Raw genomic sequence first — 13759 nt, forward strand, 5'->3', positions numbered from 1 at the left:
TTGGAGCTAGAAATGATACTTGGGTGCCAGGAACTATGAAAATATGGAAAGCCTCTTAGTGGCAAATGGAAATAGCAAAGTCATATCCCTAAGGATGCACACTCACTTGACTTTGAGAGGTACTGAAAATGTTGCAGTTAACTCCTTTGAGTTAAATTTTAGTTATCTATATAGATCATCTATTTTGTGAGTTACTTTTAAACGTTCAAATTATTGAATTGGTTCTGGATTCCATCTGTCAGTATGTAATGAAAGGAAGCTGAAGTTGTTTATACCCCATAGTGATTGCGCTTTGGAGGCAAATCTACTGCCAAATGCTGATTAATACAGTTTGACATTGTCTCTGTCCTGCACCATTCCATTGACATGGAGCTGTTTTAATATTTATTCATATCTATACTGAATAATATATGTATAATATATAAACACACACACATTCAGAAAGGATGAGAAAATCTTTCATAGCTCAGTTTAAATGTTAGTTTTACCTACTGGTAAAAGGTCTTTTCTTTTCTTTTCTTTATTAATATTATTTTTTAATTTTGCTAAAGGCCAGTTTTTGGGGGGGAGTATTTAGGTTTATTCATTGATTTATTCTGAGAGGAGGTACTGGGGATTGAACCCAGGACCTCATGAAGGCTAAGCATGTGCTCTACCACTTGAGCTATACCCTCCCCCCCAAAAGGTCTTTTCTAGCCCTCCCAACTAGAATTTCCTCTTTGCACCTTTGAAACCCCATAACTTGTGTATCTTTCTTATGGTCCTTGTCACTTTCTACTTTATATCATTAAACAATCAAAGACTTTTATTGTGAACTTATTTTCTTTTATTTGTTAACTTCACTTCTTAATTCAGGGCTCCTTAAAGTTCCAGATCCTAGGCTACAGCATTTAGCATAGGGCTTTTGTTCTTAGAAGGTGCTCAAGTACTTGTTGTTAAGAGGATAAATTTGAGGATACCTTCAAATAGGGTACACACTTAATGACTGTTGTTTCAGAATTTATGAATTGCAAGAATCCTTTTAAATAGTTTAGTACAAAGACCATTTTTCTTATGAGAACATTTATGGGGCATGCTAACTAGTTGTGAGAGTCCAATCCTTATTCTGCTGCTTTTTATTGTAACTTTTACTACATATTTTGGAATTTGAATTATAGCATCCATTGACAACATGCTATTTGCCTCTTAAAACTTAGGGTATACACATTTCATTCTCTCTTTTTGTTCTATAGAAATTTTGGAGTGAAACATCTAATGTTATTGATACAGGAGAAAGGAAACTCCCCACGGTCTTTAGGCAATCATTGTTGCTAAACCACTGACAGCTCTGTATGGCTGTTGACACTGTCTTCAATATTGGATACATGCTGCAGAGCAACTAGACGTTTTTTTGGGTTTTTTTTCTCTTTTTATTTTTTAGGGGGGTTTGGTTTTATTTTCTCTTTTATAAAAGAGATTTTAATTACAGTATACTGTGGAACATTCAGTCTATAGAGATTACATTCCTCTAGGAGACATTTGAAGAGTTTTAACTATATGTATCATGACTTTCCCACTATGATAGATTGAGGGGAGTGTAACAGAAGACAGTTAATGAGAAATTATATAGCATGTGGTTGAAAGAACTTCGTAAAACCAGTATTCTCTATGGAAGGAATAGTCAGTCTTAGGGCATTATTGTTTTGGCAACAATATATTATGCATCTTTAAGGAAAATATTCTGTTACATTCATTTGGATTCCCAGCATCAGCCATACCAGTTTTAGAAACAGAACTGTAGATTGGCCTTGAAATTTTTCTTTTTAGTAAAGGGCGTAAAATAGTTTTACAAATATTTCTGACCATAGATACTTACAAGCTTTGACTTAATGTAATTTGCCTATGTTTATAAGGCTAAGTTGAAGTCTGTTAGCTCTATCGAGATTTTATGACCAATGGAACAAGAAGCATACTTTCAACACAACTTTTCTGATTGTTAGCTGAAAAAAAAAAGAATAATTTTGATCTCTTCAACTATTTTTTCCTGTTCTGCTCTTATTTTATTCATTTTTAAAAATTTTCCAGCTTTATTGAGATGTAAGTGATGTTTAACAGTGTATAAGTTTAAAGTGTAAAACATAATGATTTGATATATGTGTGTGTTTCTAAAATGTGGCATCCTTACCCTGCTTACTGAATTAAGACTCAAGGACAGAGTTTTGGATCAGGTAGAAAAGGCAGCTTTATTTCTTTGCCAGGCAAAGGAGGTCGCAGTGGGCTAATGCCTCTAAGATGGTGAGCCTGCTGGGGAGAGAAGACAGGGGCTTTTATAGTAAAAGTTCAAGGGGGTGGAGCTAGTTTCCATACAGATTGCATACAGGGGAGCACTTTGTTGCAAAGTTGTTCTTGTTTTTGCAAGTGGAGTGGTCCCCTTCCCTCTGCTGGGTATGAAGTTCACCTCTGGCTTGGGACTCTCAACATTCTTGTACCTAGAACAAAGGATGCCTAGGGAGGGACTTCATGGAAAAGAGCTCCAGAGAAAAACTTGTGCAGTTTAAAGTCAGGTTGATAAATGCTTTTGACCTTTTAAGCAGGCTAAGGCCTGGGACCTCCTGCTGCAGGCTGAAGCCTGCAGCTTGAACAACAGGATACAAGGAAATTGCAAGGGGCCCAAAACAATAGCGGATATGTGAGGTTGGGGTGAGTTATGAACAACAAGATGCATGGAACACCCAACTGCTATTTTTGAGGTGTTGGGGTCCAGAGGAGGGCACTGGGGTCAAAAGCAGGGCACTAGGGGCAAAAACAGGGCACTGAGCATGGTCCCCTCATGCAGCACCAGGAGGGGGTTGGGTGGACAACCCAAGCCTCCCTCCTCTCCTGCTCAACCCTGGTCAGCCAGAGCATGAGAAAAACCCTTTAAACCATTATATAATTAAGCAGTTACAGTGTCCTGTGCCTTCTTGGATCTTATTGTATAGTAAGGGAGATACAAAACAGACAAAAGTGTAATTCCAAAATATAAGTTTTATGAAGGGGAAAAAACAGGTGCTATGAAGGAGTGTAGTTGTAGGGTTGGGAGGACCTACTTTAGATTAGATATTTAGAGCCAGGGGCTTAAAGAATAAAAAAGTCAGCCATGCAAGAGCGGTATTAAGAGCATTCCAGGAAGAAGAAATGGCAGGTAAAAGGGCCATAGAATGGGAAGGGTTTGATGTGTAAAGTGATCTAAAAGAAGACCAGCTGGCTGGGGCAAAGAGAAAGGGGGGATATTGGCCCATGATGAAGTTTAAGAGGTAGACAGGGGCCAGGTCTTGTAGACCAAAGAAAAGAGGTTTTATTCAAAGTACTATGGGGAGCCATTAATGATTTTTAGGGTGTTAACATTGCAGGACTGTGTTTACATTTTTCAAAAGATGACTCTGGATGTTACATGGAGGATGACTTGGAGGAGGAGCAAGAGTAAGCAGAGATGAGAGGTAGAAGGCTCTCGAGGTCGTCCATGAGAAAGATGAAAGGCTTGAATTAAGCTGGTGACAAGAGACAGGGAGAGAAGTGCACAGCTGTGAGATGTGTGTTGAAGTTGAAACTGACAGTTTATGAGCTGGTGATGAATAGGGCTGGTGGGTTAAAAAGGAGTTGCAAAGGATGACTCTCATTTATGGCCTAAGGAATGAAGTAGATGGTGGTATCATTTATTGACCAAGGGTAGACTTGGTAAGGACCAGGGTTGGAGTGGTGTTCGTGTTGTAAAATAAACATTTAAACTTTAGATGATAATTCTGATGTTCCTGTAAGATAACCATATACATATAAGTCAAAAAGATGGTTGTTTGCATGAGTCTCAGAGGATATCTGGGCTGACATAGCATTTGGAAGTTATCATCATGTAGATGGGGTTTAAAGCCAAATAATAGATTAAGTAACCTAATAGAAGAGTGAAGATGGACAGATGATGAGGGCCTGGAATTGTGTTGTGATGATGAGAGATGGTATGTCTGAGAATCTAGGAAGAAGAGAGAAACAGGGGAGTATGGTGTCAAAAAGCCAAAAACAACAGCGTCAGAAAGGAAGGCATAGACAGCTGTCAAATGCTGCTGAGCAGTGTGGTGTGATGAGGGCCAACAAGTGACTACCTGATTTAGCAATATGAAGGTTACCGGTGACATCATCAAAATCAATTTCAGCGCTGTGTGTCTGAAGGCATGTTATAATAGATGTTCATGATTTATAGATGAATCGCTAAAAGTTTTAGTGGCCACTTGTTAATCTTCACTTGAGATAACGGAGTATACTCAGCCACACGCACATACTGCTGACAAACCATTGTTCCCTAAGAAACATCTTGTGGCTATTTTAATGGCTCACAGGCCCTGGGGAATTTCTGGCTTGCAACTCAGTGGACCTTACCCTGGAGAATTTCACACCATCTTCTTCCCTCTGAGTGGCGTTTGGGTTAAAATCCACAAGAGTGATTGAGGTGCTGGGGAATCTGGGTACTGGCTGAGTTTCTCTTTGAGAGTGTTGTACATTTGCTAGTTTGATGCTCTCTGCTTTGGTCTAGAAACTATTTTCCCTCCAGGCTGTAGAAAGGCTGGGAGAGCTCAGGCTCTCCCTGGTTCAGATTTGTACTCCTTGACCGCTACACAGCTTTTTAGGGGGAGTGGGGTGTGGGTACTGCTAGACTGTGTTATTTGCTGCATGCTCTTATTCTCAGTTCCTTAAAATTAGGAATCATGGAAAGATCCATTGTTGAATCTTCTCAGAGCCTAATATGTTCTAGGCTGAAATACTGGAGAGTCCTATGTCGACTGAAAAAAATGCACAGCCTGAAAGCTGAGGATTATGTTTTATTCGTCAGTCTTTCTGAGGACTTCGAGTCCAGAAGGCAGCCTTTCAGATGGCTCTGAGGTACTGCTAGAAAGAGGTAAGGGAGGAGCCAGGGTATATAGAGATTTTTGCAACAAAGACCAAGTAAGTCAGAACATCAAAAGATTAGTTAATTTAAAAACCCCCAAATATCTCAAATTAATGAACTTAGCACTTTTCTATATATGGGAAGATACAAGAGTCTGGGCTTATTGAAATCATTCCTTTGATATGCACCTTAGCTGTCTAGGGCCAGTGTCCTATTCTTTCCCATCCTGAGTCCCCTCAGGGTGCACCTTTGGGGGTGACTGCAGTGGCCATGGGCAGCCCCTTTGTCTCCATGCTGAGTTCTCTCAGGGACAGCTATAGTGGCTTGAAGGCTGCAACATCCTTTGTTTACTGAGATGGCAGGCAGCATTTTTCATCCACACCTAGAAAGAATGAATGTAGATTTTGTAGCCAAAGTGACATAGTCTGGGACCCTCTACCTCAATTTCCTCACCTCCAAGTAGGACTAACATAATAGTACCTACCCTGTGGGATTATGGTGAGGATTTAAAGTAATGTGTGAAAAGCGCTTAGAACAAAGTAAAGTGCTCAGTAAATGGTGCCTGTAATTATCACTATTGTTTAAAGTAAATATTCAATATTTTTGAAATCTTGAATTAATTACCTGGCTTATGATCTGTCTGTGTGATACTGGTCCAAGATATAAAACGTTGTCCAATGCATAAGCTTCTGCAAACTAGTTCTTTTTGGGATAAATAGTAATAGCCATAGTAAATCTCTTGTCATCAATATTTTGTATCCTAGTTTTATTACAATTTATATAAGCTCATGACCTTCATTTTTTGGTGGATCAGTAGTTCACTTATTCCTGGTAAGAAGATAGTTTTCCCTTGAACTTTTAATAAAAGTTGGTTCTCTGATAAGACAGCAGGCATAATGCTCTTTCAGAACGAAAGGTTAAAATTCCCTCTTTAGAATTCTGTGTCAGTAGGAAGAATGTAAGCCAACTCCAAAAAGAGATACCAAGTTTATATTTCTGCTCTGTCTTTGGAAGCAGTGCCTTCTCATTGAAATGACTTCCTTCTCATTGAAAGGAAGGAATTTCTAGATGGGGAGTTTTGGTTTTTGGTTTCCACTTCCCCTCAAAATGGAGAAACATTTTTTCCTAAGCACAAGTGTAATATAGTAGCTAAGGAAACAGGCGAGAATCGTAGGTCTCGTTTTGGCTACCTAGATACTATTAGAATTAGAACAAAACAAAAACCAATGATTAAAGTGTATAATAGAGGATGAGAACGCTCTCCCCAGGGCATGGCTAATAAACTGTTCTGTGTAGAGGTCTGCTGGGTTCTGAACTGAATACGAACACACAATGCTAATAACCGAGTCCTCTGGTTGTAAGAGTATGTGTTGCTCGATCTAGTTGTAACACTAGGTTAGAAAGAATATTCGTGATAAATTTAAATTTAAGGTAGAAATAACGTCTTTTGATTGGAAAGGGATTTGGCTTTCCAGCGGGGAGAAGAGTGGAGGAAGTACTATGGTGGTTATATGAATTTTCAGAAGCTGCTTTTCTGGTAAATTTGAATGAACTCAGGGCTCATTTTCTGAATTCCCTGAGTGACAAAGAGGGATGATGTGCTCTCTGAAATTTTTTCTGAAGGGCTTTATTTTATCAAGTCATTTGGATATTTATTGCGTAGGTTTTCAAGGAACCGTGTTAATATACTAAGTATTACACTATGCAAGGCTTGATTCTAACCTCTCTCTCTTTTTCTCAACAGTTTGGAAGGACTGAAGTAATTGATAATACTTTAAATCCTGATTTTGTAAGAAAATTTATTCTGGACTACTTTTTTGAAGAAAGAGAGAATCTTCGTTTTGACTTGTAAGTTCCAGACAAATTTACATTTTAAAAAATGATTTTTGAAAGGCAATATTCATAACATAAGGCTGGGTCCTGAGATTGCAGTAGATACTAGATTTTATCAGCAGGAAACCAGATTAATTCTATTTAGAGTGTGGCCTGAGCACTGTCCCCAGCACTGCTTTCTTTGCATTTTGTAGGTTTTCTGATACCTGTTTATTGAAAATAGAAGCAAATAGTTTAACCATGTAGAAGTGCTGGGCAGTACATATGGACATTCTTTCCAACCATCCCCTGCCTCAGTGGGTTTCTTACAATTCTCGTGTATTCCAAGGTGATTCGCATATGTTCCCGTGGCTGACACTTCTCAGATCTTTAAGTTTCTCTCAGCTGCTTCTCTGTGTAGTACATGGATCTCTGTCTCACTGGCTCCCTTGATCTCTTCACATACTCATATTTCTAAGACTCAGAATGCTAAAGCTAGAATTTTTAAGATTCTTGTTATTTTGAGTTAGGCATATTAAAATATTATCATTAAATTCAGCTCCCTGTCCACAAAAAACTCTACAGAGGCAGTCTGCATATATTATTATTAATTGTTTAGTTTTTGTTCCGCAGAGGTAAACTGTGGTGATTGTTGAATTATCAAGACGCTAAATATATATATATGAATATATATGTATTTTCATGTATGACTGAAGAATTGTGCTGTCCACCAGAAATTGACACAGCATTGTAAACTGACTATAAGTCAATTAAAAAAAAATGAAACTTAATTTGAGAAAAGGAAAAAAAAAGTCTTATTTTAAATGGCTGAAAGCAATGAAGTGCGCCATGCTATAACAGTTTATAAATGTTTTTGAGAATAAAGGCTATTGGTATCTTATTTGAAAAAGCTATAATTTGCCTCCTAATATAAAAGCAAAAGTTCGCTACTGTTAATAGTCTTTCTCATTTTCCTCTAAAATGTGTGGAATAAAATAACCTGCAGTGTTTCTGTTTAAAAAAGGGGAATCTTATACCAGCCTTTTTCCTTCAAGAACTATAGGAGTTTTAAGTATTTATTATATTTATCAAACAAAATTTATTATGCTCCATTTGGTTTTTATTTCCTTGAAACCTCTTTCCAAATAATAAAAATGAGAAAGGGATACCTGGAGAAGATGATCAAGAAAAGTAATAAGTATATGCTCTTAGTTTATGTAGTATTTTTGATATCACTTGAAATAATTCCTTCTGACTTCCTGTTTATGTGAATATCTCATAAAACCTGTGAGAGCAGGCTTGTTTTCTTATTTTAACATTATGGTTTTTCTACCATATTAATCAAAATAAGTGTGGAAAATAGTGTAATTGGTCTCTAGTTATGAGTATCTATTTATCCATTATACCTAACTATGATTAGTTTTTAAATTTTGCCTTAGCAATGTGTTATTCCTAGGAAAAACGTTCGTTGTAGAAAATCTGGAAAATGAGGAAAGGATAAAGTAGAGCAATAAAATCACCTGTAACCCCAACCCACATCACTCAGAGAACTACTACTAATATTCGAACAGACTTACAATAACATGTCTCTGAGGGAACAGCAATGCTGAAGAATACAGTAGCCTAAATTGGCCAACAGATAGATGTAAATGGTGTTCAGGATTTTTTTTTTAATTTCATCTGTGTATTGATTTTTACGAAATTCTAAAAAAACAATGAAAAAAAGAAGCTTTGAAAATACAGTATCTAAATAATTGTAGAGAATGGAAAGTTTGAGAAATGGCTTTCAGGAGGTTTTTTTAATTTAACTTTCAATGCTGATGGAGAATTGTAATCAGAGAGAGAATGAATGTGTATTCCTGATTACTGGTAGCACTGGCCCCAGTTCCTGTACGTTCTGATTAATCCACAATTGCCGATATGGTGATATGCCTCAGATAGTTTTAAGATGACATTATCAGCTATGAGTCTTTAAATTCTCCTGCCTTTTGATTTGAGACAGGGTTTCTGTCATCATGCTATGTGTATATCATAGATAAGGTCATAAACTCTTGCATTTATTTATTTTGTTATAATTATCACACCTCTAATAATATTGGTATCTTATAAATCACTTTGTGGTCACAGTTGAGAAATTTATTAGAGACAAAACAGTTGTACAAAAACGTGCTTGGGCAAGAAGTGTAGGTGGCTGTATCACTATGTAGTATGTGCTGGAAAATAGGAGAAATCAGATGTAACTCTCTTTGCTCTTGTTTTTCCATTTAGACTAGGACTCCACGAAGGGAGTTACAATTCTAGATTTGACTTACCTAGCAAATTAATTTTCCTCCTTGATAAGTCAAATGGTGATAATTATCGAATGTAAAATGTCATTACAATCTATTTTTGAAGACTCTCAACACCTTGGGAGAAAATAACTTGTTTTATTTCTTCCAATAATTGTCCCAACGCTGTCAGTTCCAGTTTTTCCCATTGGCGAAGGGCTCCCTTAACAATACCACGTCTAACCCCATGGCTTCTCAGTCACTTGTATTTATTAGAACCATCTCACTTTTGTTGACAGTTATATACTATTCACTTTGAAACTTTAATCTCAAACTTAATCCTGACTCTTGACTTTCTCTCCCCTTAGCTGGAACTACTGACCCAGCTCCTTGCAGGAGAGAAGGGAGGTGCAAGAGCAGAAAGGAAAGGGGGGTTGGGAGGCAGATACTCGAGTCTCTTATCTTTTGGAAAACCTAGACCTTAGAGGCTACTGGCCTCAGGGGACACATGTCCCGCACACTGCCTGTCTTCCTCATTGTGCAGGAGGGACTAAATAGGACATTGTTCCTGGTTCCTCTGCTCTCGGAAGGCACTTCCTAGCACTGTCAGCTGACATTGTCTTCCACTGGCAGCCCTGGGGTGGACCTACAGGCAGGTTCTATAGCTGAGGGGGAACCAGATTCTGACCCCTCCTTCTCACAAGCACCCCAGATCTTGGAGCTCCCCTTCACCTGCCTTTGGGGAGTAGAAAGAACCTCGTCCTGCTCCTACAATAGGTAGGGAACAGCCTGTCACTTTGTGAGTAAGCTTTGTGGAGAAGGGTCTGACCCCAATGGGAGTGACTCGTTGGCAACTCTGAGCTAAGCTCGAGGAGAAACTTAGCATATTTTGTTTTCAGCTTTGGGCCTTAGTGGGAATTCCAGAAATAAAGGAAAAATTCCAGTCAACCTCTGTTACCTTCTATTAGAAAACATAATCCTTAGGAGCCACCCAGATCAGTTACTGCTAATTTAGTATTCTGTTAATAAGATTTCAGCCGCAGGATGGAGTGGCTTACAAAATTGCTGTTAGTAAATAGAGGCACAAATGCACCGTCCCAGGGGTAAATCACTGAACTTCTGCTTTGCCAATACACTATCTCTTACTTACGTGATGGTGCTCGTAAACACACACACACCCACACTCACACACACACCTCCCCCCCAGCAAATATATTTTAAATGCAGATGTAGTGTTTATGTTCTGGACCTGTGAGGGTGAGAACAAGAGTAGTCTTGATACTTCTAGAAAAGTTGGAATGAAAATTCCATTAAAAGAAAAATCATGGTGATTTTGAATGCATTATAATCCAGCATATTATCTAAAGCCTTCAGGAAGCTGTAAATTACCTGTTTTTAAGATAATAGCATAAAAAAAGTTTTGTTAAAAAAAAAGAAGTATCCAGGATGCCAGAATATGGATTGTTTTTTCCTGGGGGGAAAAAAAAGCTTTGTTAAAGACAATGAAATGGGACTGTATTTGATGATACTTAAACTCTTTGTGATGAAAACATAAACTCTTTTCTTTTTGCTTTTTTAACTGGACTATGATTATGCCATGTTATTTCTCCCCAGTCCACACCAAGCCCATTTCAGAAAACATTTGCCAGGACTGACACCTGTGAAGGAGCCAGCAGAGTTAATGTTTCACCTTTGATATTTCTACAGTTGCTAATTTTAATCTCTTGAAAAATTGTCTTGGATGAGAAAAAATTTCTTGAATAAGAAATATTTTTTGTATTAATATTTGTGGGCCTTCAGTAGATGTTGGCAATTTGCTGATTCAAAATTCTAGTTTGCAGCTATTGAGAGTGATCAGAATGCCCTGATGTGAAAGAGAGCACTTTGTAATTCTCTGAGGCAGGTTTTGCATCACACAGTTTCAAAGCCAGTTTGTGGTAAACATTCTTTGCTAGGGATTAAGTGCACCTCTCTGCCCAGCATCAGTGTACTCAGTGAACTCTGTTTCTTTGCTTTTTTTTTTTGGATTGAGGTGCTTTGTTTCTCTGTGAAAACATTCTTGTTATGTGAAAAGGAAGACTTTAATCAACCTTTAAAAAAAGGCAGTTAATTTTTGGGGGGAAGCTTTGCACAAGAAATGGGAAAAGAATGTGATTTGGTAGAAAGACTGAAACCAAGACAGATATCTTCCTATTCCAAGAATTCAGCAAATTGAGATTGTTTTGACTTAGCAATATTTCTGTTTCTAAAATTCTTTACAAGGGGCTAAAGTGATGGTGAGTGATGTTTTTGCAGGATTTCTCCAAGAAATTATTTATTTCTGGTACCAACTGGTCAAAAATAGGACATAAAATAGTCCTATATAAATTTCTCTTTCCGTAAAATACATGGTTTCCCCAAGTCCTATGATTGGGGAAAATAATGTGTCATTACTTTAGCCAAATTTCAAAGTGAGTAAGAGCATTTATGATATTAAATAAGAATTATAAAGCACACAAATGACAGCCTGTTATCAGCACTTTTTTTTTTTTAATGTTATTCAAAGGAGAGGAATTTTCAGTTTTTAGGAAATAGTATTAGGAATCTACTGATTCACAGAAAAGGGAAATTTAAATTTGTCTTATCAAGCAGAAGAACTGATGACTATGAAAATATTAGGACTAGAAGGTTGTAGGAAAAAAAAAAAAACCCAGGGATTGTGAATTTTGCCATTGGCATATAGGCAACAGATTATGAGAAATTTCTAAATTTGCTAAATTTTTCTCCTTATTCATATGATTTTGATTCATTTTTTATATTATGTGTATTTTAGAGGAAATGCTGACACTTTTTCTAGCTTTATTTTATGGAAATAATTTGAATTATATATTTTATTCTTCTAGATATGATGTTGATTCAAAGAGTTCCAACTTATCCAAACATGTAAGTTCATATTTTTACGTTTCTTTATGATGATTGCATAACATACATTATAATATCATGATCTGATTGATACTTATATTGATTTGTTATTATTAAAGTTATATGTCTACAAGTTATGTAATTGTTATAGAAAATAAATAACTTGTTTTAAAGAACTCTAGAATAACATTTGGAGGAGCTTATTCAAAGAAAGATACCTTCAGTATGTGAAATGGCTTAATCTTACTCATTTGTTATTTTGGGGTGTTTTGTTTTGTTTGAAGAAATGGTGTCAGTTCCCTATAATGTTTGAAGTTGGATCAGATTAAGCAAGATAAGATGGTGAGCCCATGTCTTTTTGGAAGTCTTTACTTCTGAGAGGATGAGAAGCAGGAGGGTATAGGCAGAGTGGTTTGCTGTTCTGCTGTCATTGTAGCTCATTTGTTCAACAATGTATTCTAAGTACCTTCTCATTCCAGGCAATGTGCCAGTTTCTGAGTGTACAGGATGAGCAACAGAGACACAGAGACCATCCATAAGTCACTTACTATTTCTTTATTGCCTTTTGGGTCTTGATCCTCCCATCTGCCTTTCCTTAAGAGCTTTACTCACCAGGCAACAACCATGACCTGGGGAAAGTTTCCAGTTCAGGAACAGCAGGGGTGTCAGAGCTAGGCAGATAAAGAGGCAGTGGAAGGAAGGGAGGGATGAGAGTGAGAGTTTCTTGGCTGAGCACTGGTGGTTCCATCAACTGTTTATTGTCCTGTGGGTTTGCGGTTATGCCAGATCTAATAGAAAGAGCTGGAAAAGAGCATTCTGAAAGGGGTTTAACTAGATTTCAAGTGAAACCTGAGTATGCAAATGTAGAGTTGGTAGCTGTGCCAGGGTTGAGGGGTCAGCTGGACTAATGTTCATGCCCAGAGGCTCAGGAGGATGAGACGTTCCACTTCTCCATTTTTGTCAGCTGTTAACTGGAATAGATGGGTATCTATCTATCTGTCTGTCTGTCTGTCTATCTATCTATCTATCTTCCTGTGTTGTTTGCCAACAAGGAATGACACAGTTCAGAGAAGAGAGAGAGAAGATGTAAAAGGTGATCCCAAGCTAAGAGACTGACTTGGGGAAACCAGATATTTATTTTTGTTATGAAGCATAGTGCAAAATCATTTAAAGAAAGATTCAAAGGACTGTCTGTCTGATTGACTTTTGCACAATCTGAAAACATTGCTGTAATAAGCTCATTCCTTCCCATAAGTAAAGTTCATTGCAGTTGCCATGCAACCTTTCTGCTCCTCGTGATAAAATTTATAGCACGTGGCTGGACGTTTAAAACTTATTTGCACATAGCTTTGGAAGTTTTCCAAGTTTCACTGGAAGACTCAGAAAAGGAACCACATTTTCTAGTCAAAATTAGCTAGATGCAAGGAAAGAAAATGCATTCACTGTTCTCACATGTAGGTGGTTTATTGAAGGAGTTTAGGAGCATCTCATAAATGTGACATGTAACTTATGGAAACTGCAGCTACAAAGACGCATGGTGGGTTGGACTGAGACATCCATTTTTTCTGTTTCTTTCCCCACCCTCACCCCCATAAGGCTACATATTCTTTGCACTATGGCTTTTTTTCTGAGCTTCTGTTCTCTCTGAAGACCAAGTTTCTCTGTTGATCTACCCTCATGTACTAGGGAAAATGACTGCCCTAACCCTGAATGGACGTAGACTTTCAGGTGCCCCACACTCTCTGAATATAATTTCTGTTTTTTTCAGTTTAAACTAGTCTTCAGAGGGCATAATAACTGGGAATTTAAGGACATTTTCATGGGATTGAATGCACTGAGGGTGAGTGTGAAGATGGTAACATGGTCCTTACCATCGTAGTTG

At 37.6% G+C, this 13759-nt stretch overlaps 1 protein-coding gene across 5 annotated transcripts in view; it reads left to right on the forward strand.

The window, feature by feature from the left end:
* The window catches only part of CPNE8 (copine 8), a 195654-nt gene that overhangs the window by 48951 nt on the left and 132944 nt on the right, over positions 1-13759 (forward strand). For all 5 annotated transcript variants that reach the window (XM_045507043.2, XM_074375046.1, XM_074375045.1 and 2 more), the window contains exons 4-5: positions 6642-6745; positions 11859-11898. In XM_045507043.2, the coding sequence (XP_045362999.2) occupies positions 6642-6745; positions 11859-11898 (144 nt within the window). The remainder of the gene's footprint in view (positions 1-6641; positions 6746-11858; positions 11899-13759) is intronic.

Source organism: Camelus bactrianus, chromosome 12 (genome assembly GCF_048773025.1).
Source record: "Camelus bactrianus isolate YW-2024 breed Bactrian camel chromosome 12, ASM4877302v1, whole genome shotgun sequence".
Lineage (NCBI taxonomy): Eukaryota > Metazoa > Chordata > Mammalia > Artiodactyla > Camelidae > Camelus > Camelus bactrianus.